A 24,395-nucleotide genomic window follows, 5' to 3' on the forward strand; every position below is an offset into this window, starting at 1 on the left:
TCTTAAAAAGTCATTTTTAGGAGAAGGAAGATAGCTACAATAGTTTATTTCATTAATTTATTTTTGCTTCGGGTGTCCTTTTAAAAGGAAATAAATATGGCAGCCTCCATATCCCTCTCTCTTCAGTTGTCCTTTAAATCATTTAAACTATGGCCCTGACCAGTAATGCAATGTACTGTACTTTATTTAGTTTACACCTTTAAGGTGGCCACTAACGGTACAATCTTCAGCAAAGAATCGCCAGAGTGATCAAATAAATGTGATTGGAAATAAAATGTCGTAATACAGTACATCGATTATTTTTCGAGTCAATCTGTACTTCCCACTATAAATCCGATCGACTGAATTGTCATTAAACGATCACCTTTGGAATCGTCCACAGTCTATTCAGGACAACGACAAGGTTTATCTGCCAGTCTGATCGCATTTATCTGGTCGTTTGAACAATTCATTGCTGAAATTGAACTAAAAATTGTACTGGATGCATCATCGGCCAGGCATGCTCTTTGCTGCACCGATTTTCATTTCATCCGATTTTAATAATTGAATCGGATGATCTATAGGCCGCCAAGTCCCCTGATGTGTGGCCAGTTTTATTTAGATACAGGCAGGTCAGTTCTCAGCGCTTATTGACAAATGTTTGTTGACCAGTGACCATGACAAGATTGTATTTTAGATCAAAAGCAAAATGGCTGTTACAAGTACCTTGCTTTATTACTCAGATGCTCATTTCAGGCACACATAAGTACAGCAGCACTTGAAGTTACAACGATACTCCTTTGTATCGGCACACAGAGTCTGTGTCACGTTGTTTCAGTATTTCCATAGACTAGTTCTGAGACTGATATACCATCCATACACTGTGCAGTCCTCCTGTTCGATCTCACCAACCCCCCTGTGTACTACGAAGACCCGTAGATTGGCCTCAACTCGGATATATTTGTAATATGTAAATTGATTGAGCAGAGTGGTCTGTACATGCAGTTAGGCACCCAATATAACAAGTTAGAACTCTTTAATGAAGAAAAAAACATGCAGAGATAAATCTACACCACTAACAGGAAGTGCATCTTACTTAGAACAGAGAGCAAAATGGAGTGAATACAGGAAATCACAATACCATAGAGATCATTGCAGCACTTTACATACACAGTGACATCTTGTGGTGGTTTTTCTATACTGAAGTTTAAGTAATCCTGGTGATACTTCCAACATAAATCTGGTAGGATTGGAGATTGATTTGATTGTGCAGTGTATGGTCAGCTTTACAAAGATGAGGACAATCCCTTCTCACCGGAGGAAACAGAAAAGGCATATTATATAAAAGGAGCTCGATGAGGGTAGAACTCTACTCCTCCGACACATAATTATATATATATATCTATAAATGAATATATATAGACGATATATGCGGGCGTTTCGCCGCCCGAGCGCTGCTGTTATACTCACGCTGCTTGACGGGCCTCTTGGCGAGTTTGTAGCATTTAACCCCTAACCTGCTGAAGGGCTCTTGACACACGCCAAGTTCCGAACCCCCTTTTGCTCTGGGTATAAGATTGTGCAATCGATGGACAATCACAACAATAAGTCTGCCTGTTTGTAGCTCTATAGGGCTGACCTTACCGATTGGTATTTTACTGTAATAATCTCCTTCTTATTTGCAGAGAGATGAAACTGCGCTATAAAAGTGTAACCTGTTCTTTTCAATTGTTTTCCTTTTTGCAACAAACTCTGTAAAACTTACAGCTGTAACTAGTGTAACTTAGTATAAATAAATTGTGTTTATCATTGCTCTGTCTGTGTGATTTTCCTATGTTGCTTCTGTGACTGTATAAGTCAGGCATGGGCAAACTTGGCCCTCCAGCTGTTGAGGAACTACAAGTCCCACAATGCATTGCCAGAGTCTGACAGCCACAGTCATGACTCATAAAGGCAAATGCATTGTGGGATTTGTAGTTCCTTAACAGCTGGAGGGCCAAGTTTGCCCATGCTTGGTATAAGTGGATCCTGTTAAAGTGGTATTAGCCAGTTTTACACTTGCCATGTTGGGTCGCCTCCACCTAACTCACCTCATCGCAATGGCAATTAAAGTCTTAAAAAAAAAAAAACAACCTGTATTGTTTATAAAAGTAATATTTTAAAAGACAGTGCCTTACAATATATTTTTTTAATTGTTGAAGTGTAAAAAAAAATACTTGTTGTTTTTTGCTTTTGCCGAAGAGCCTTTTATCTTAAAGTGAACCGAGCACCATTTAGCACCCAGGGCATCTCAATAGCACCTTTAAACCGGATCCAAGCTGAAAAACTAACTATAACAAGTAACTTGTCTATATATTTTATCTAAAGTTTAGATACAGCAAATCTAGCTGCAAACAGCTTCAGCAGTTTATGATTATTTATTCCTGTGATACAATGAGGGCAGCAATGTTCTGTTTGTCACATTACACACAGGCAAGCTAATCTGTATCTCCCACTCCTCCTCCATCCACCCCTCTGCCTCTGAAATCATTGGCTAGTAACCTCCTCCTGCCCAGACTGAGCTCTCATAAGCCCTTGCTACTAAGGCTGAGAGTGCCAAGGCTCTCTGGTAAGCTGTGGGCGTGGCTTGTTTAGTTTATAGGGAAATAGAGTATTAAAACAAAACAAAAAAAGTATTTGGCTTAAGGAATGCCCTATAAACTATAGAAAAGGAACCACTTAAAAAATTCATGCTTACAATGTGGCTCTTTATTAAAAAAAATCCATTTTACCTCTTTTTTTATACATTCAAAAGTTTAGCTTGTATTACCCTACTTCTGCGGAAGGCAGGGCCTGCCCCACTGCAGAATTTTCAGGCAGATCAGGACTGATGTAATTATTTTACTGCACACAGAGAGCAAACAAAAGCTTTCATCAGCGGGAAGTTTAGAGAAGTCACAGATGCTATCTTCACAACTTCCCCTGCATAAATAAGGGCAGCTAGAAGGTGAGGGGGGGATTATGGTAGCTCCTATAGCTATTAGAAACCAGGAGAAACTGCAGGGGGGGGAAATGGTGCTTAGATCCCTTTAATTGTGCTGCTGATGAGATATAATCAGTCACTGCATGAAAGAAGGAGCCTGTTGGTGATGTTTTCAAACTGCAAAGTAGGGCCATTCCTCCATACACTGGTCAATTGCCACCAGATCGACCAACAGAAAGATCCCTCTCTGGTCGAATCTGATCAGGGAAAGATCTACTAGCTGCCCATACACTGCACACAGATTTTGAATCGATTTCCACGTAAAATCGATTCACAACCTGTGGATCTGCCTCGCCTCCCCTGGCCAGCAGCAATACATCACCTGTCCCACAGCGCAAGTCCCCGGGTTTGTGCTGTCCCTTTCTCTGGCTGGCCTTCTTCTCCATCTTCTCTTCACTTCCTGTCCCGAGCAGAAGTTCAAACAGTAGAGGGCGCTCTACTGTTTTAACTTCCCCTAGTTCTCACGGGACGGGGCAGGAAGTGAAGAGGAGATGTAGAAATTTTCTGCCTGTACAGATCGACATTTGCTTTAACGATTTCACAGCAGATTCGATCAGTGATCGAGTGCGGTATATTGGTGGGAAAGTTTATGGGTACCTTAAGAGTGGCCCTGCTTGACACTTTCTTTGACTACATCTTAGCAGCAGCACATTTCAGATAACAGCCTCTTTCTAAATTGTCAGCAAAGGCAAGAAATAACCAGTGTATAATGTACAGTAGGAAATGTTTTTTTTTTTACACTTGTAGCAATTTTAAAAAAGTGATTGCAAGGCAGTGTCCTATAGATTACTTACATTTTTTTCTGGTTCGGGTGGACTTTAAAAATGATTTGGCAACAAGTAATCAGAGCGAATCAGAGAGCTTGTACATGGATAGGCATGAGATCTACCTGAGCATGGCTTCTCAGTCCTACTCCATGCATGAGTGTTCCCCAGTCAGTGCCAGAGGGTTGTATCCTATTCTAACTGTGTAGAAGCTTCTTCATTATCCGATGTCAGATAAAACACTGTTTAATATGAAGGAGTACCCAGATAGCTCACAGTCATCCAGACCCACTGAAGCAGGCGATGTAGATCTAATCCATACTGGCTGCTCCTTGCATTAGGACAGCAGAGGTAGTCCATAAGGGTGCGTATAAACATCTGATGTTACCACCTCCATGTAGTAAGAGAGCTTACCTACACAATTTCCTACCTACACAATCTGTTAATGGTGTTCAAAGTCTACTACATGGAGGTGGTAAAAATTGGCCAATCAAAATTGGATGTGTATAAGCACCCTGAAGCAGAAAAGGATTAAGATGAAATGGGGTCCTAGGCAAGATAGCAGTTCAAGCTGATGGTCACCTGACTATTTTAGTAGGATTTGGTGGGGATAGCAGCCACTGGGCCCCTAGATTTTCTCCAGGCCCTAGGCAACTGCTAGGATTGCCTTGTGAATGATCAGGCTCTGACCTAAAGTGTACATTTCAAAGTGATTTTTTTTAAGAAGTGGAAGCAGATCCTATTTTAAACATTAGCATTTTCTTCTGTGTTGAGCGGAGGTTAAAACAATTTCCCAAGCGGGTGTGTTTCTTTAGCAGGTGTGAACCAGCCCTTAAAGAGACTGTATTGAAAAAAGTTCTCCTGGGGGGGTACTCGCCTCAGGAGGGGGGAGCCTCCGGATCCTATTGAGGCTTCCCCTGTCCTCCTCTGTCCTATGGTGGTCTTCGTCTTTCCCTCCGAAGGCACAGGCTTTCCCTGTTCCAGCGGGTGGCGCTGTTGCGGCTCTCTGCTCGGAAATAGGCGGAAATAGCCGATCTCAATCCGGTCTGCTCTACTACGCAGGCACAGGAGACTTGCACCTGAGCAGTAGAGCGGCCCGATAGCGATCGGCTATTTCCACCTATCTCAGAGCGGAGAGGCGATACTGCGCCTGCACTGGAGCCGGGAAGGTAAATATTTACATCCCCGCTGTTCGGAGGGGCACAGCGAGACCGCCGTGGGACCGAGGAGGACGGGGGAAGCCTCTATAGGATCCGGAGGCTTCCCCCTACCAAGGTGAGTACCCCCCAGGGGCGTTTTTTATAGTTACAGATCCTCTTTAAGGAGCCCATAAATGAGTTGATTTTCCATTGAGAGATTAAGCAATCAACTTTATTGAACATTTGAAAATAAATAAACTAGTGGCCCACACACGCTACAAGCGAGATCCTAACAATTCTACTTCACTAAAGGATCTGGACAATATTGTACCTCCATGCTTTGAAACCAACCGATTCTGTATCAATCAAAATTGTGAACGGTAGGCCATGCCTTTACGATCGACCGACATTTTCCATCCTGCCTGATCGAGTAAATTTGTGGTTTCGGGCAAATATCGGCCAATTCCCATCGATCAAGCAGAATGGAAAATCATTCTGCGCCAACCCGATAAAATGATCAAATCAAAGGGTTGATCAAACTGGAAAATCAAGTGATTTCTGGAAACCTTAGAGAGAACCAGAGATGAAGCACCCTCTTGTATTTTACCTTATAAATCAGTGGGAACATGACAGTAAACACCTAATCTGCTCTTTGTTTCATTGTTCTCTGTTTAATCTGACTGTTATCACCTCTGATAAGAATCCCCGACTGAGCTCTCAGTCTAGCTTTGCTACAGAAAGATTATAGCGGAGTCTGTCTTCTCTGGTGTCTTTTCAAGCCCAAGCCCTGCCCCCTCGTGGCTTTGCTATAATGACTCAGCTATAATTATTCCCTGCAAAGCCAGACCGAATGCTCAGTCCGCGATTCTTATCACAGCTGATAACAGACACTTTTAGCAGTTAGGATGAAACAGAGAGCATGGTAAGTGTTTTCTCTAATGTTCTTACTGATATATATGGTAAAATACACAAGGGTGCTTCGTCTCTGTTTCCCTTTAAGTTGGGCAAAAAGATGCGAAAACCTTCACTTACGGTACATCCTATCTGCCAATCTCAAAATAAAGGTAATTGAACTGGGGATTGTCTAAGATTATAGGACCATTAAAGCAAGTCTAAAAAATAAAAACCAGATACCTAAGGAGAGGGAAGGCTCTGGATCCTATAGAGCAGGGGTCCCCAAACGATTTGGGTTGAGGGCCGGGTCAACCTACTCCAGACTGCTGGGGGGCCGGAGTATACAGTACATAAAATGATGTAGAAGTCTTTGTGGGCCAGACAGTGAAGCATACTCAGGTGACAACCTGCAGTCCTATTGGACAGCAGTGTCACCTGATGTGGAATTTGATTGGAAACCAGAGAATTATTGCTTTCTGGCTTCCATGTGGATGGGTGGTGCCAGCACTGCTATTCTATAAGTGGACATCCAATATTTAAAGATGTGGCTGAATGCATCTAAAAGTAATACATTTTGTGTGTGTGTGGGTGGGGGGGGGGGGGGGGGTAAAAAAGCCTCAGGTGGCCGCATTTGGCCCGCGGGTCTTAGTTTAGGACCACTGCTATAGAGCCTTCCCCTTCTCCTCCTGGTCTCCTTGTTCCCCGCTGGCTCCTCCATTTGAATCTCCCGTCGCAGGAAACTTCTGCAGTCTTCGGAAGCACTCAAGCTCCCAAAGATCGGCGGCTCTGTACTGCGCACACGTGAGGGAGGGAGGGACCGTGTGCACAGTGTGAAGTGGCTCGTCTTCAGAAGTCTGAGGGCTTCCAAGGACTGCAGAAACCCACCCAACACGGTAGAGAGCAGTCTACGTAGACTGATAACGGGGGAGCCTGCAGAGGCCTGTTTTTTTTATTTTCATTTCAGACTCCCTTTAACAGCAGATGGTTTCTAATGAATTCAGACTAGATCAGCCTGCTCATTTATGGTCATCATTGCTTTAGTACATCAGGACCAATGCATATCTGGGGATGTAAGCATTTTCTCTGGCGCAGGCTACATTTTCAACACAAGACCTATAAAAATGTAAGTGAGGAAGCGTTGTGGTTATTGGCAGAATAATCTGTGTGCTGCGCACTTCAGAACGTGACAGTTACAGCACTATTGTCATGTAGTGGGCTGTTTCGTGCATATTAAATACTTCCTCCGTAGCGTGGATCGTGTTCCCATGCCTGGCTGTGATTGCCAGCTCCTCGAGCCAGCCCAGGAAGCTGCTGTGATACTTGACTGCAAGATTCAGTCTGGATGTGTTCATTAAAGCAGTATCAGATAACAAAGTGTGGGCAGGAAGCTGTAATCATGTCAGGCCTGGCTGTGTTCACCTTCTGTGTGCATTTGGCAGAAGAGCTAGTGATCTATCATCTTTTTCGAGAGGGGACTTTGTATTGCCAAGCAAGGCCGGTTCAAACCACACTGGGGTCCCGTGGCTAAATTTACATCATACACACACACTAACAACCTTTGCAGCACTATCACCAGGGCCCCCGAACCAGCTACTGTAAAAAATCCTCGCTCAACCCAAAAACTTTTCTCAGCTCCCCGGGGACCCTGTACCTGCATAGACTCAAAACTATGCAAGATCAGCAGGACAGCTGGGGAACCGGTGACTAAACATGGTTAATAATTCCTGGGTTGAATGCAGACTGTAATTTGTATGCATTTTTCATTGGTCCAGTTCCAAGGTGCATACAATTTGCATACCGGCCAGAATTATTTGCATATTATTGACTGTTTCTGGAAGTCAGCCATGGCCTCACAGTCATACAGAGAGCTTTGTAATGCCATTGTGTTAAAGTTCTGAACAATCGTAAATTATTCCTAGGACAAAAGTGCTTGCTACTGCAGTGCAGCTTATTTCCTCTCTGTAGGCAGCTGTTGGTGGGCGGACCAATCTGGTGGTATCATGTGACACAGAAAATAGGAAGAACAATAGATCCCGGACTATATTTCCCAAAATCTCTGCATTACAGTAAAAACAATATGTCATGGGTAGGAAAAGGTGGGACTTTATAGCTCACAGGAAGTAAACACTCTCCTAACAGGAAATAAGTCTCTTGGGCGGGCCTTATGTCTGTATGGAAAGATGCACAGCTGGAAGCAAACAGAGCTTTTCAAGGGATTTTTCAGTTTAAAACATTAATTTCCAGAGGTTATCCTGATATTTTACACTAATCAATGTCATTGCTATGAGAACGTGCATTGTTCAGTTTTAGGATTAATTGTGTTGTGAAGCTGCCAATACATTACTTGATTTTCCATTGAGCGATCAAGCGATCGACTTTATTGGGTGATCACCAGCAGTGTAGTCAATCGACTAGTGCCCCACACACTGCAAGCGAGATCCTGACAATTCTCCTTCACTCATCAATATGAACAATGTTATGCTTCCATGCTCTGAAACCACAAATCCATTCGCGATCGGCCGATATTTTCCATCCTACCTGATCGAGTAAATTGGTCGATTTGACCAGATATCAGCCAATTTCCATCAATCAAGCAAAAAGGAACAAAATCGACTACTCTCTTCCAATTTAATAAGAAGTTTTAAATCAGGATGATACCATTTATTGGCTAACTACAAATGAATAAGAATAAACAAGCTTTCGGCCTTGCAGCCTTCGTCAGGTTTATATCCTGTTAGTTTGCAAGCTGGTGGTACAGACAGCTTATATACATGCAACATCAAAAGGAAAAACAGATATTTTTTTCAAGCATAAATACATCATTAAGATGCCTTAATACAAACAGACCATCTAAATGGGGTAAGATAAGGATCCTTGTTTACTTTATTGCTCACAGACCTGGTATTAGGGTTGACCCAGAGGTATCGTAAATTCTTAGTTCACAAGTTCAGCTAGGGTGGCTGAGACAGTTCATATATCATCCATCTCATACCAATATAGAAAGTTGTTGTCCTTATTCAGACCCTTCTGCACAGCTTTGAAACAATTTATAAATTTTGTTTCTGCTATTAATCGGTCATTTGACGTTTTGAAGCCGCCCTTCAGGGCAGTGACACGAAGATCATCCATGCTGTGTCCGTTGGACCGAAAGTGTGTAGCAACTGGGAGTCCAGATTTGGTATCATTAATAGTGTGCCTGTGTCCATTCATACGTTTGCGCAGAGTTTGTCCAGTTTCTCCCACGTACATAACATTGGGGCATTTAGCACACATGATCAGATATACCAGATTGGTGGACCCACAAGAAAATTTACCTTGTATTCTGTACTCTGTGAGCAATAAAGTAAACAAGGATCCTTATCTTACCCCATTTAGATGGTCTGTTTGTATTAAGGCATCTTAATGATGTATTTATGCTTGAAAAAAATATCTGTTTTTCCTTTTGATGTTGCATGTATATAAGCTGTCTGTACCACCAGCTTGCAAACTAACAGGATATAAACCTGACGAAGGCTGCAAGGCCGAAAGCTTGTTTATTCTTATTCATTTGTAGTTAGCCAATAAATGGTATCATCCTGATTTAAAACTTCTTGCTTTTACTGATGGCTAACACGGTACAATACCCTACTGCTACTCCAATTTAATAAAAGTGATCGAACAGGAAAATTGAGTGATGTGTGGCAGTTTAATAATCTTTATCTATGTGATTAGGGATGATCAATTAGATGCAAATATTTTTGAATTCATGCAGATTTATGTAAATTTTAATGCACATATAACTAGCTTGAAAATGGACCAATTAAGTCCTACCCAGGTTGAAATTGATTGGTTCATTTTAAATCTGCATATATTTGCATAAAAATTTACATAAATAATGCTTGAACTCGAAAATATTTGCATCTCATTGATCATCACTATATGTGAAATCTACATGTGATCAGAGTACGCAGGACAACTGCAAACGTTTGGTGAAAATGATGTATTTGTTTATCACATGCTGTTTTTTTTATTGCCTTAACCGATGAGCATTATGTGTATTTGCTGTTTTTCTATCCCTGAGAAGACTGTTCTTTGCTGTACGGAGGTGTATTCTATTTTGTTGTTGCTGTAGCTGGCTGTCGGAGGGCCAGTGATGCATGCCGCCACTGTAGCCTCGTACAGAACCCTGTCTGCTTACTTTGTACATGTGTTTAAGATAAACATGTTTCTAAGCATTGCTGTTTGGGAGTGTGGAAGATACCAGAGTGCAGTTATTCCCCAAACGAAGATTTGACGTAGCCCCTTATCCAGCTATTTCCTCTGGGTAGGTGCCAAAACGATCACTCTGCATGTATATACATTTCAGAGACATTTATTTTGCATGAATGTACATGTCCGAGTGGTACAATTTTGACTTGAGACAAGATCCTATTATTATTATTATTATTATTACAAACATGCAGAGAGGAAGTCCTGTATTGTACAAGGAGTAACGATAGACCAATCTGACTGCATGTGAGGGTGTAATTGCGATAGCAGCGTTACACTCCTGTCAATCAATTGTGCGCACACCTCGCTGTGCGACCATCTGCAGACGATCCGCTTGTCAATATTGTACTTAACCCTTGTATCTTCTGCACTGAGATGATGTCATGTTCCTGAATGTCGTTATACGTCCAAATTCTGAGTCTGACGGGTCACGGTCCTGCTGCGTCAAAAGTCTAGCGTCATTGAATGGGAGGGGCTGCAAAGGCAGAAGAGGAGGAGGCACTCCGTATATCAGGGGTGTCAAACTCTAATACACATTGAAAATTGGGACCCAAGTCTCACGTGCCAACCTTGATGTCTAGTGGACACCTCACTTCCTTATACAGTTCCCAGTTGGGCCAATGACCTTTTTCCCTACACTATACAGTCCGCTGGTGTCTAGTGGTCCTCTCTTCCCCATACAGTTCCCTGCTGTCTTGTGCTCCACCCCCCTTCCACTCCTATACAGATCCCAGAGCTGGTATAGAGTATACACTATAGAGAGGAAAAGGGAGGTGTCTACAGAGCAATGATCAGACCTCATCTACTAGTCATAAGAGTAGAGCTGTCACACAGGGATGCAGAGATATCAGAGCTGGTGTACATTATACACAGTACAGACAAAGACATTAAGAAGAGCAACAATCAGTCCTGATCTACAAGTTATTAAAGTAAAGCTGTTAGACGGGGATGCAGAGGTATCAGAGCTGCTGTACATTGTACACGGTACAGACAAAGATATTAAGAAGAGCAACAATCAGTCCTGATCTACAAGTTATGAGACTAAAGCTGTTACACAGGGATGCAGAGGTATCAGAGCTGGTGTACATTGTACACATTATAGACAGGAACATGAAGAAGAGCAACAATCAGTCCTGTTCTACAAGTTATGAGAGCAAACCTGTTACACAGGGATGCAGAGATATCAGAGCTGCTGTACATTGTACACATTATAGACAGGAACATGAAGAAGAGCAGAGATCAGACCTGATCTACAAGTCCTGTGAGTAAAGCTGGCACACAGGGATGCAGAGATATCAGAGCTGTTGTGCTCTGTACACAGCATAGAGTATAAATAGGAAGGAGCGCACATCTGTATTAATTTATCAAAATGTTGACTGCGTGGATGCTCTACCACATGCCAGTTTAACTGACATACCAATTGATTATCATTTCGGTCATATCAATTGAGTATTAGATCCTGAGAAAATTGCATAGTGTTCTCACCTTGTTAGTATAACTGCATGACAATAGATGGGTGGCTTGCCAGCTCACCAGTGGGGGCTGCTGCCACAAACTGAACCTTCAGAAGCCTAGACATTCCCTAACCCACGTGAGCCACACCCCCTCCCGCTCCCCTTGTGACATCATTTCCTGGCCTTTTGAGGAGCCCACCTGGCTTTAACTTACTTTCCATCACCTGAACAGCTTTAGGGCTGGTTAAGACGGACGTTCGGAGGCGTCGCGTTCGTTGGCGTCGCGGCGGCGATGCGTTCGGCCTTTCAGCAGCGTTCGTGTTGCGTTCGGATGCGATCTGCGGTTTTCTTCCCCTAGGGGGACATTACCCGTCGCAGTTAACCGCCCCTGGAAGCTACATGTAGCTTCCAGGGGCTCCTTGAACGCCAGGGAAAATCGGGACCTGAACGCCGCGTTCGTGTAAACGCACATGAAAGCTTAGTACAAACGCTCCCATTCACTTGAATGGGAGCGTTTAACGCCAAGCCCCAAACGCTGGGGGTAAACGCTCCGCAAGCGTCCGTCTGAAACAGCCCTTACTCACTTGACTTGTAGATCAGGACTGATCTCTGCTCTCCTTCCTGTCCATACTGTGCACACCGTACTTCAGCTCTGATATCTCTGCATCCCTGTGTGACGGCTCTACTCACATGGCTTGTAGATGTGATCTGATCTCTGGTCTTCTTCCTGTTCATGTCTATACTGTGTACACCAGCTCTGATATCTCTGCATCCCTGTGTGACAGCTCTACTCACATGGCTTGTAGATGTGATCTGATCTCTGCTCTTCTTCCTGTTCATGTCTATACTGTGTACACCAGCTCTGATATCTCTGCATCCCTGTGTGACTGCTCTACTCACAGGACTTGTAGATCAGGACTGATCTCTGCTCTTCTTCCTGTTCCTGTCTATACGGTGTACACAAGCTCTGATATCTCTGCATCCCCGTGTGACTGCTCTACTCACAGGACTTGTAGATCAGTACTAATCTCTGTTCTTCTTCCTGTTCCTGTCTATACGGTGTACACCGTACCGCAGGTTTGATATCTCTGCATCCTTGTGTGGCAGCTTTACTGCTAGTTGGGAAATCACTTTTATTGCTACAGGTTGCATTGACCACTCTGTGACTGTGGGACCGTGACCCTGACCCTCAGAGTTTGTATCTGTCAGCCATGTATTAACATCATGTTCTGTATTGCACTAATAATCCATGTCACGTTTTATGTCCTTATGTATTAATTTGTTATATCAGCTATTGGACTGTTCTTGTTTTTTTATTATTATTATTATTTTGTACTTGATTTGTTGCTTTTGAGCTTATTGATAGCCTGAAACGTGAAAATAAAAGTGAGACTTGCTTATGAGTAGTCGTAGCTCATTTGTCCTTATGGGTTTAGTACGCCGCACTATTATTGAAGGGAAAATGTTTTCAATTTAAAAAAAAAACATACTTACCAGATGTAATTGGCAGAGCAGGAACACTTACAAGGCATCCTAGGCAGGTGCCTGGGGCGTATTGACTGTCGTGCGGGCCAAGGCTAATACCTTGCCTTGGGCCTCATTTCATCTTAATCCTTCTCTGATTACTGGCCATGGTTCAGGCTCCGCCTTCTCACCTTTCCTTGCTGCTGGGACCGGAAGTGCTTGGTCCGTCACTGTAGTTCTGTCCCCTCTCCGCATGAGGCTGGCCCACCCAGGCTTCCCTTGCAATGGCCTCCCCTGCCCCACATTGGTACATACCGTACATAGAGTGGACCTGAGTCCCCCAATAACTGCTGTAGTTGTGCCGCTGCCAGATCTGGTCTGACACTGTGATCCCCTCCAGCAGCACCATGTTTATTTATTATGCAGGCGCTCGTGCAAGGGGGCGGAACTATAGGGCACAAGCTGGCCCCGCCCCACACCAGTGATGCCGGGTCACCACCTCTCTTTAGTCCAAGGAGGCTTCACCACCACCAATGCTCTTCCCTAATCAACCCCCTCAATAAAGAGTCATCTCATTTAAAAAAAAAACTGTATGGCCACCAATAGACATACCACCTCTGACCTCCCCTGAACTTAAGTACAATAATTCTTCATATCAGCTCCAGAACTGCCCAAACACTGGCAACCAAGCCAGCTGCATCCAACCTGGGTTGTGGTCGTAGCGAGCCATAAGGTAGTGAGTAGGGATAGTCAGTGATATGCAAATCAATTGATGCAGCATTAGGCAACTTTATGCCACTTGAAAATGAACCAATCAAATCCTGTTGAGGTAAAATGTGATTAGTCCATTGACAAGCTGCATACATTTGCATTCAAATTTTGCATAATCCTGCCTCAACTCGAATTTTTTTTGCATTCATTGACCATCCCTAGTAGTGATAGAGTAGTAATAATGTCAATCTAGACGCACACTCATTTTTTTTTTTATTACATTAGACTCTATAGATATATATAGATTCTACCTAGACATTGGCTCACATATAGTTAACTTTTTCTCCTAGGAGATAATTTTTACATTTCTTTTTAAAATAAATTTTTAGTACTTTTCAATTGAAAAAGTACCAAAAATGGTAGGTGAAAATGTATTATCAAAATTATTATCAGTATTTTCTCACCTGGCAGTGGTTTAGAAGGCATTTTATTGACAGGGGGCCATATGCTATTCACTTTTTCACCTGAGTTTACTCCTAGGTGGTACTTTCACATCTTGTCATAAAATGCTTTTTAACCACCCTGGCGTTCTGATTAAATCGCCAGGGTGGCTGCGGGAGGGTTTTTTTTAGATAAAAAAAAAACTATTTCATGCAGCCAACTGAAAGTTGGCTGCATGAAAGCCCACTAGAGGGCGCTCCGGAGGCGATCTTCCGATCGCCTCCGGCGGCAAGAGATAACACGGAAGGCCGCAATGAGCGGCCTTCCGTGTTTCGTCAGCTTGACGTCAGCCGCCTCCGATCCAGCCCTTAGCGCTGGCCGGAACTGTTTGTTCCGGCTACGCTGGGCTCGGGCGGCTGGGGGGACCCTCTTTCGCCGCTGCACGCGGCGGATCGCCGCGCTGCAGCGGCGATCAGGCAGCACACGCGGCTGGCAAAGTGCCGGCTGCGTGTGCTGCTTTTTATTTGGTGCAAATCGGCCCAGCAGGGCCTGAGCTGCAGCCTCTGGCGGTGTTGGACGAGCTGAGCTCGTCCAGACCGCTCAGCAGGTTAAACCACCAGCAAGCAAGAAAATTCACAAAATAATTTTCAGAATACTTTCACCTTTTTTGGGGAACTTTTTCAATTGTAAAATGCTGGAAAATTATTTTAAATTTAAGATGAAAAATTAACTCCTTGGAGAAAACTCGGGTGAAAAAATTAATTGCATATGGGCCCGGGGGGCCCATATGCAATTCACTTTTTCACTCGAGTTTTCTTCAAGGAGTTAATAAGTACCAAAAAGTAAGGCCTGGTTCACATTAACGTTCGCTGTCCGGATTCGCCTGATCGGATCCGGACCGTATACTGTACAAACAGAACGTACGTTCCGCATAGCAATGCAAAGTCTATGCGGACGTTCACATGCGTCCGTTCCGTACAGAACGTAGCCGGATCGGATCCGGACTCCGGACACTTTTCCAACATGCACTATTTTTTGGGTCCGGATCATCCGGCCCACGCACCCGGGCCGGATCCTGACCCAAACATGCGGCCCATGCTGTGCAATGAGAAATGGATGTTTTTCATCACACTGGCAATAGGACCGGATGCTTCCAGCACCGGCCCTATGCCACTTTAGGGGCCCGGACTACACGCCGGTATCCCCCATGCTTGCGGTGCCTTTCCGGGACTGCAATGTATCTAGTTCCGGCTACTTTATTGTAGCTGGAACTGATACATTCCAGATCCGCAACTTGTGGCCACCGCAGAGACCCGTACGGTCTCGTTGCGGCCCCCGGACACTTGCGGACTCGAACCGCAAGTGTAAACGGGGCCTTAGTGAAAAGCACTATCAAAATTATTTTGAGTATTTTCATGCTTTCTGGTGGCTTAAAAGGAATTTTATTGACAAGTTTAAAAAGATCACCTAGGAGAAAAGTAAGGAGAAAAAGTGAATTGCATATGGCCCGGGTGTTAAAAGTATAACTTTGGAGAAAACTCAGGAGAAAAGGTATGGCATATGGGCTTTTGTCTCTAATATAATAAAATAAACTAGGGCGTTCCCCATCAATATTTGACCTGAAACATTGGTTGGTAATTGATGGAGAAGGCTTGTTCCTCAGAAAGTGATGCAGGTAGGAAGGACCACTGGCTTCATTGTTGGCAAGCTTTCTCATATCTTTCTTCTGCACCAGGCCATGCTTTGCTAGCAGCAACGTGATCAATATTTAGTGGTGCTAAGTGGTTGAACCAGGAAGTGTTCGATAGCAGGAAGTTATCCATCATTGACTTGACCTACCACAAACTGGATAGTTTATGGCCAGCGTTAGTCTTAGAATATCAATGACCACCAGTGTTGACCTCTGTGAAGAAGACCTTTAACGTTGCTCTGTTGTTAATCCATATGTATCTGACCTTTTAATGATTAATGGAACCAGTACTGGCTGTTTGTCGGGAGGCCTTGCCACACGTAAGTTAACCAATCTGTGTTTTGTTCTGCCCTACAGATGGACCAGCAGTGGTGACCCATTATGACATCTCTGACACAAACTCCGACCAGGAAGTGCTCAACGTGGACAGCATGTTGGCAGCCACGGTGGTCAAGGAATATAACTCTGTGTCCAAGCAGGAGTCAATGCCAACGTGGCGCACAAGAGGGCTACTTGAAGAACTCCACGCAGACTCTGGTACTTTCCATAAAGGCCGTGTCATACTAACACCATGTATTTCCTTACTTTTACAAAAATAGAGCATTGCACTAAATAATATACATTTAGACATGAGAAGATACTACTGTCTGATCGGAGAGAGATCTGTTGCATGCCCATACACAGCTGGCCTATTCTCGATAGATTTCAGCATGAAATAGATCAGGAATCGGCCTCGTGATGCTGCCTGCTTTTACAGTTGAGGAGAAAGCAACCAGGGGGCGGCGCATTGGTCGGTCCTCCCGACATTAAACGCGGTTACCGCCATGCACCCAATCCAGCTCTTTTGACCAAGATCTTTCCAGCATGTCCAATCGACACATTTGACCGATTTTGGACCGTAATCAGTTAAATGATTGATCTGGCAGACATGTTGTGGCTACGATTTTCATCAGATTCAATAAAGTTATCAAATCAGATGGTTTGTCGGCCATAAAATCAGTATATGAATGGGCACAAAGTGATGCAGCGTGTGAGTGTAATGGCACACACCTGCCTGGAGGAGGCCAGGAGTTACAGCAGTGGGGCAGTTGAGATTTCACACTGCACAGGCAGCAGGGAGAACTTTTACACTTGGGGGGGGGGGTTCGCGCGGCGGCCAGGCAGGCAAGCAGCATTGCTTCCTGAAAGATAATTGTTCTGTTTAGAATAATCTTTTCAGCACTCTACAGTTGAAACATTTCCAAAAAGTAGGGGGGAAAGTATTTTCTTGCATGTTGGTGGCTTAAAAGGCATATTAATACGATGTGAAAGTATCAAATAGGTGAATCAAATATCAAATCATAGTATCAAAAGTGAATTGAATAAGGGCCTGTAGGCTATATTGGTAATACATATCAATTTCATTACATGTCAAGTTTTTGGGAGTTTTTTTTTTTTTTTTGACAATTTGTCAATGGTCAAAACATTTATTTTGAGTACCTGTCCCCAACCATGGTAGCCGTGACACGCTCGACAGCTACTGTGCACTGTTTCAGAGGAAAGGCTCACTCAGAAGAAAGCGGTCAGAGGAACCGTGATTTGCCTGAAGTGACAGATCACATGATGAGATGAATATGTGTACATATAGTAATAATCCTTAGAATTTGCCTGTGTTCTCTTTTCTTTTATTGCATGGTTTGGTAGCCCAATGCTTTATCTCCACACTCCGAGTAGCAGGACTGCTGCTGCAGCTCTCCTGATAACTAACTACAGATCATAAAACTCCTGCATGGCTTTGCAAACAGGGATTTTTCCCTAGCAGATATCAGCCTTTTAGCTTCAATTTACTTTTTAGGAAATCAACTGAATTCGACAAGATGTTTTGCATTGATAACAGTTCAAGTTTTTTAACTACTGCTGTACTGGAAAACAGAAAGGGACTTCAGATGTTTTTTTTAGTAGGGCTAGTACTATATGTGTATATGTTTATCTCATCATGTCACATGTCACTTTAGGTGTGCTTTAATACTCAAATAAACTTGTGGCTGCGGTCGCTCTGCTTTCTGTCAGTTTACTGTGCAGTGGTAAGAATGTATAGGGTGCCTTGTTCATAAACAACCTTTCCTGTGACATCACAGTGCTCCACTGCGCTGACAAAGTCAGTATGTCAAGTAAAAAAGGAAAATGCCACTTTTTAACTTAGAGGAGCTATTAGCCATACTATCTCAGAAAAAAACACATATATAAGTAGATAAATACTTGCTCTACTTACATATGTGTTGCACTGTCCATGTTTTGATTTTAGGGATTTTTCTACAGAAAAAAAAGAGAAAACCCTTCTTAGCATTTCACATTTTAACTGTGGCTATTTTGAAGCCAATCCTGATGTAATTTCATCCCTTACTATCATCTGCCTGATTGTGTATACATTACCCGCCCTCCACTATAGAGAGGGCATTGTCTCAGCATGAGAAATATTAGCCAATCAGAGAGGAACAGAGGTGTGGGAGGGGAAAACAGGAGGGAAAGAGGCTTCAGCCAATCAGGCTGCCTTAGTTAAAGAGGAACTGTAATTACTTTTTAAACACATTGTCTCACTTACTTGGGGCTCCTGCAAGCCCCCAGCAGCCGCCCTGTCCTGCCCGACCCTCCGTTCTCCCGGCGCCAGCTAGTTTCGGTTTCACCTCCGAGCCACTGCGCCTGCGCCACGCGTATCCTTTGTTCGCGTCCCCTGCTATTGCAGAGGGGAACGCAAACAAAAGATACGCTTGGCAGGGCTGCGCTGGCATCGACTTAAAAGTCTAGCTATGGAACAGAGCTGGCGGCGGGAGAACGGAGGCTCGGGCAGGACCGGCGCGGTACAGGGCGGCTGCTAGGGGCTTGCAGAAGCCCCAGGTAAGTGAAACAATGTAGTAATTACAGTTCTGCTTTAAGTCTGAGGGGGAAGTAGGGAAGCAAAAGAAAACAACCCAGCATGCCCTGCAACTTCCTTTTTGTGTACCAAATTGTGTGTGTACCGAATAAGAGTCAGGTAAACTGGGGAATGATCATTTATCAACAAGAAAAGTAATAGTGATTTTAACGTTTGGATTGCCTGGTTAGCATCCTTATTACTGGTTTACCAGATAAAAATAATTGATTTTTGATTTTATGCTCCACAGTTACACTTTGTTTCCTGCTACTCCTGTGTGTGCAGTGGGTTTGGGTGAACCTGAGACAGTTCATATTGCATAATTTTTACTTAGCAGGGGCTCCCTTTCAGTCCCATGTGGTCGATTGGCTCCCTCTCCGCCCTCCTCCATTCTCCCATGGTAGCCGCCGGTATTACTGGCAGTCGAGGCCAGTCTAGTTCTTCTGCACATGTGCGGTCATTATTGGCCTCCTCAGCTGACTCTGGTGCTTCTGCACATGTGCGGTCATTATTGGCCTCCTCACTGACTCTGGTGCTTCTGCACATGTGCGGTCATTATTGGCCTCCTCACTGACTCTGGTGCTTCTGCACATCTGCGGTCATTATTGGCCTCCTCAGCTGACTCTGGTGCTTCTGCACATGTGCGGTCATTATTGGCCTCCTCACTGACTCTGGTGCTTCTGCACATCTGCGGTCATTATTGGCCTCCTCAGCTGACTCTGGTTCTTCTGCACATGTGCGGTCATTATTGGCCTCCTCAGCTGACTCTGGTTCTTCTGCACATGTGCGGTCATTATTGGCCTCCTCGGCTGACTCTAGTTCTTCTGCACATGTGCGGTCATTATTGGCCTCCTCGGCTGACTCTAGTTCTTCTGCACATGTGCGGTCATTATTGGCCTCCTCAGCTGACTCTGGTGCTTCTGCACATGTGCGGTCATTATTGGCCTCCTCAGCTGACTCTGGTTCTTCTGCACATGTGCGGTCATTATTGGCCTCCTCGGCTGACTCTAGTTCTTCTGCACATGTGCGGTCATTATTGGCCTCCTCGGCTGACTCTGGTGCTTCTGCACATGTGTGGTCATTATTGGCCTCCTCACTGACTCTGGTTCTTCTGCACATGTGCGGTCATTATTGGCCTCCTCGGCTGACTCTAGTTCTTCTGCACATGTGCGGTCATTATTGGCCTCCTCAGCTGACTCTGGTGCTTCTGCACATGTGCGGTCATTATTGGCCTCCTCACTGACTCTGGTTCTTCTGCACATGTGCGGTCATTATTGGCCTCCTCAGCTGACTCTGGTTCTTCTGCACATGTGCGGTCATTATTGGCCTCCTCGGCTGACTCTAGTTCTTCTGCACATCTGCGGTCATTATTGGCCTCCTCACTGACTCTGGTTCTTCTGCACATGTGCGGTCATTATTGGCCTCCTCAGCTGACTCTGGTTCTTCTGCACATGTGCGGTCATTATTGGCCTCCTCAGCTGACTCTGGTTTTTCTGCACATGTGCGGTCATAATTGGCCTCCTCGGCTGACTCTGGTTCTTCTGCACATGTGCGGTCATTATTGGCCTCCTCGGCTGACTCTGGTTCTTCTGCACATGTGCGGTCATTATTGGCCTCCTCAGCTGACTCTGGTTCTTCTGCACATGTGCGGTCATTATTGGCCTCCTCAGCTGACTCTAGTTCTTCTGCACATGTGCGGTCATTATTGGCCTCCTCACTGACTCTGGTTCTTCTGCACATGTGCGGTCAGTATTGGCCTCCTCACTGACTCTGGTGCTTCTGCACATGTGCGGTCATTATTGGCCTCTTCAGCTGACTCTGGTTCTTCTGCACATGTGCGGTCATTATTGGCCTCCTCAGCTGACTCTGGTTCTTCTGCACATGTGCGGTCATTATTGGCCTCCTCAGCTGACTCTGGTTCTTCTGCACATGTGCGGTCATTATTGGCCTCCTCAGCTGACTCTGGTTCTTCTGCACATGTGCGGTCATTATTGGCCTCCTCAGCTGACTCTGGTGCTTCTGCACATGTGCGGTCATTATTGGCCTCCTCAGCTGACTCTGGTTCTTCTGCACATGTGCGGTCATTATTGGCCTCCTCAGCTGACTCTGGTGCTTCTGCACATGTGCGGTCATTATTGGCCTCCTCAGCTGACTCTGGTGGTTCTGCACATGTGCGGTCATTATTGGCCTCCTCAGCTGACTCTGGTTCTTCTGCACATGTGCGGTCATTATTGGCCTCCTCAGCTGACTCTGGTGGTTCTGCACATGTGCGGTCATTATTGGCCTCCTCGGCTGACTCTGGTGGTTCTGCACATGTGCGGTCAGTATTGGCCTCCTCACTGACTCTGGTGCTTCTGCACATGTGCGGTCATTATTGGCCTCCTCAGCTGACTCTGGTTCTTCTGCACATGTGCGGTCATTATTGGCCTCCTCAGCTGACTCTGGTTCGTCTGCACATCTGCGGTCATTATTGGCCTCCTCAGCTGACTCTGGTTTTTCTGCACATGTGCGGTCATTATTGGCCTCCTCAGCTGACTCTGGTGCTTCTGCACATGTGCGGTCAGTATTGGCCTCCTCACTGACTCTGGTGCTTCTGCACATGTGCGGTCATTATTGGCCTCCTCAGCTGACTCTGGTGCTTCTGCACATGTGCGGTCATTATTGGCCTCCTCAGCTGACTCTGGTGCTTCTGCACATGTGCGGTCATTATTGGCCTCCTCAGCTGACTCTGGTGCTTCTGCACATGTGCGGTCATTATTGGCCTCCTCGGCTGACTCTGGTGCTTCTGCACATGTGCGGTCATTATTGGCCTCCTCAGCTGACTCTGGTGCTTCTGCACATGTGCGGTCATTATTGGCCTCCTCGGCTGACTCTGGTGCTTCTGCACATCTGCGGTCATTATTGGCCTCCTCAGCTGACTGGTTCTTCTGCACATGTGCGGTCATTATTGGCCTCCTCAGCTGACTCTGGTGCTTCTGCACATGTGCGGTCATTATTGGCCTCCTCAGCTGACTCTAGTTCTTCTGCACATGTGCGGTCATTATTGGCCTCCTCACTGACTCTGGTTCTTCTGCACATGTGCGGTCAGTATTGGCCTCCTCACTGACTCTGGTGCTTCTGCACATGTGCGGTCATTATTGGCCTCTTCAGCTGACTCTGGTTCTTCTGCACATGTGCGGTCATTATTGGCCTCCTCAGCTGACTCTGGTTCTTCTGCACATGTGCGGTCATTATTGGCCTCCTCGGCTGACTCTGGTTCTTCTGCACATGTGCGGTCATTATTGGCCTCCTCACTGACTCTGGTGCTTCTGCACATGTGCGGTCATTATTGGCCTCCTCAGCTGACTCTGGTGCTTCTGCACATCTGCGGTCATTATTGGCCTCCTCAGCTGACTCTGGTTCTTCTGCACATGTGCGGTCAGTATTGGCCTCCTCAGCTGACTCTGGTGCTTCTGCACATGTGCGGTCAGTATTGGCCTCCTCAGCTGACTCTGGTTCTTCTGCACATGTGCGGTCATTATTGGCCTCCTCAGCTGACTCTGGTTCTTCTGCACATGTGCGGTCATTATTGGCCTCCTCAGCTGACTCTGGTTCTTCTGCACATGTGCGGTCATTATTGGCCTCCTCAGCTGACTCTGGTTCTTCTGCACATGTGCGGTCATTATTGGCCTCCTCAGCTGACTCTGGTGCTTCTGCACATGTGCGGTCATTATTGGCCTCCTCAGCTGACTCTGGTGCTTCTGCACATGTGCGGTCATTATTGGCCTCCTCAGCTGACTCTGGTGCTTCTGCACATGTGCGGTCATTATTGGCCTCCTCAGCTGACTCTGGTGCTTCTGCACATGTGCGGTCATTATTGGCCTCCTCGGCTGACTCTGGTGCTTCTGCACATCTGCGGTCATTATTGGCCTCCTCAGCTGACTCTGGTTCTTCTGCACATGTGCGGTCATTATTGGCCTCCTCAGCTGACTCTGGTGCTTCTGCACATGTGCGGTCATTATTGGCCTCCTCAGCTGACTCTGGTGCTTCTGCACATGTGCGGTCATTATTGGCCTCCTCAGCTGACTCTGGTTCTTCTGCACATGTGCGGTCAATATTGGCCTCCTCAGCTGACTCTGGTTCTTCTGCACATGTGCGGTCATTATTGGCCTCCTCAGCTGACTCTGGTGCTTCTGCACATGTGCGGTCAATATTGGCCTCCTCAGCTGACTCTGGTTCTTCTGCACATGTGCGGTCAATATTGGCCTCCTCAGCTGACTCTGGTTCTTCTGCACATGTGCGGTCAATATTGGCCTCCTCAGCTGACTCTGGTTCTTCTGCACATGTGCGGTCAATATTGGCCTCCTCAGCTGACTCTAGTTCTTCTGCACATGTGCGGTCATTATTGGCCTCCTCAGCTGACTCTGGTGCTTCTGCACATCTGCGGTCATTATTGGCCTCCTCAGCTGACTCTGGTGCTTCTGCACATGTGCGGTCATTATTGGCCTCCTCAGCTGACTCTGGTTCTTCTGCACATGTGCGGTCATTATTGGCCTCCTCAGCTGACTCTGGTGGTTCTGCACATGTGCGGTCATTATTGGCCTCCTCAGCTGACTCTGGTGCTTCTGCACATCTGCGGTCATTATTGGCCTCCTCAGCTGACTCTGGTTCTTCTGCACATGTGCGGTCATTATTGGCCTCCTCAGCTGACTCTGGTGGTTCTGCACATGTGCGGTCATTATTGGCCTCCTCAGCTGACTCTGGTGCTTCTGCACATCTGCGGTCATTATTGGCCTCCTCAGCTGACTCTGGTTCTTCTGCACATGTGCGGTCATTATTGGCCTCCTCAGCTGACTCTGGTGGTTCTGCACATGTGCGGTCATTATTGGCCTCCTCAGCTGACTCTGGTGCTTCTGCACATGTGCGGTCATTATTGGCCTCCTCAGCTGACTCTGGTGCTTCTGCACATGTGCGGTCATTATTGGCCTCCTCAGCTGACTCTGGTTCTTCTGCACATGTGCGGTCATTATTGGCCTCCTCAGCTGACTCTGGTTCTTCTGCACATGTGCGGTCATTATTGGCCTCCTCAGCTGACTCTGGTGGTTCTGCACATGTGCGGTCATTATTGGCCTCCTCAGCTGACTCTGGTGCTTCTGCACATGTGCGGTCATTATTGGCCTCCTCAGCTGACTCTGGTTCTTCTGCACATGTGCGGTCATTATTGGCCTCCTCAGCTGACTCTGGTGCTTCTGCACATGTGCGGTCATTATTGGCCTCTTCAGCTGACTCTGCTGCGTCTGCACATGTGCGGTCATTATTGGCCTCCTCAGCTGACTCTGGTTTTTCTGCACATGTGCGGTCATAATTGGCCTCCTCAGCTGACTCTGGTTTTTCTGCACATGTGCGGTCATTATTGGCCTCCTCAGCTGACTCTGGTTCTTCTGCACATGTGCGGTCATAATTGGCCTCCTCAGCTGACTCTGGTTCTTCTGCACATGTGCGGTCATAATTGGCCTCCTCAGCTGACTCTGGTTTTTCTGCACATGTGCGGTCATTATTGGCCTCCTCAGCTGACTCTGGTGCTTCTGCACATGTGCGGTCATTATTGGCCTCCTCACTGACTCTGGTGCTTCTGCACATGTGCGGTCATTATTGGCCTCCTCAGCTGACTCTGGTGCTTCTGCACATGTGCGGTCATTATTGGCCTCCTCAGCTGACTC

The 24,395-nt window shown here is 45.7% G+C and overlaps 1 protein-coding gene across 1 annotated transcript in view; it reads left to right on the forward strand.

Annotated features, from left to right (window-relative positions):
* ARK2N (arkadia (RNF111) N-terminal like PKA signaling regulator 2N) overlaps positions 1-24,395 on the forward strand; it is a 144,493-nt gene that overhangs the window by 89,863 nt on the left and 30,235 nt on the right. The window contains exon 3 of the mRNA XM_068252248.1: positions 16,164-16,343. Within this exon, the coding sequence (XP_068108349.1) occupies positions 16,164-16,343 (180 nt within the window). The remainder of the gene's footprint in view (positions 1-16,163; positions 16,344-24,395) is intronic.

The sequence above is a fragment of the Hyperolius riggenbachi genome, chromosome 1, assembly GCF_040937935.1.
Source record: "Hyperolius riggenbachi isolate aHypRig1 chromosome 1, aHypRig1.pri, whole genome shotgun sequence".
Lineage (NCBI taxonomy): Eukaryota > Metazoa > Chordata > Amphibia > Anura > Hyperoliidae > Hyperolius > Hyperolius riggenbachi.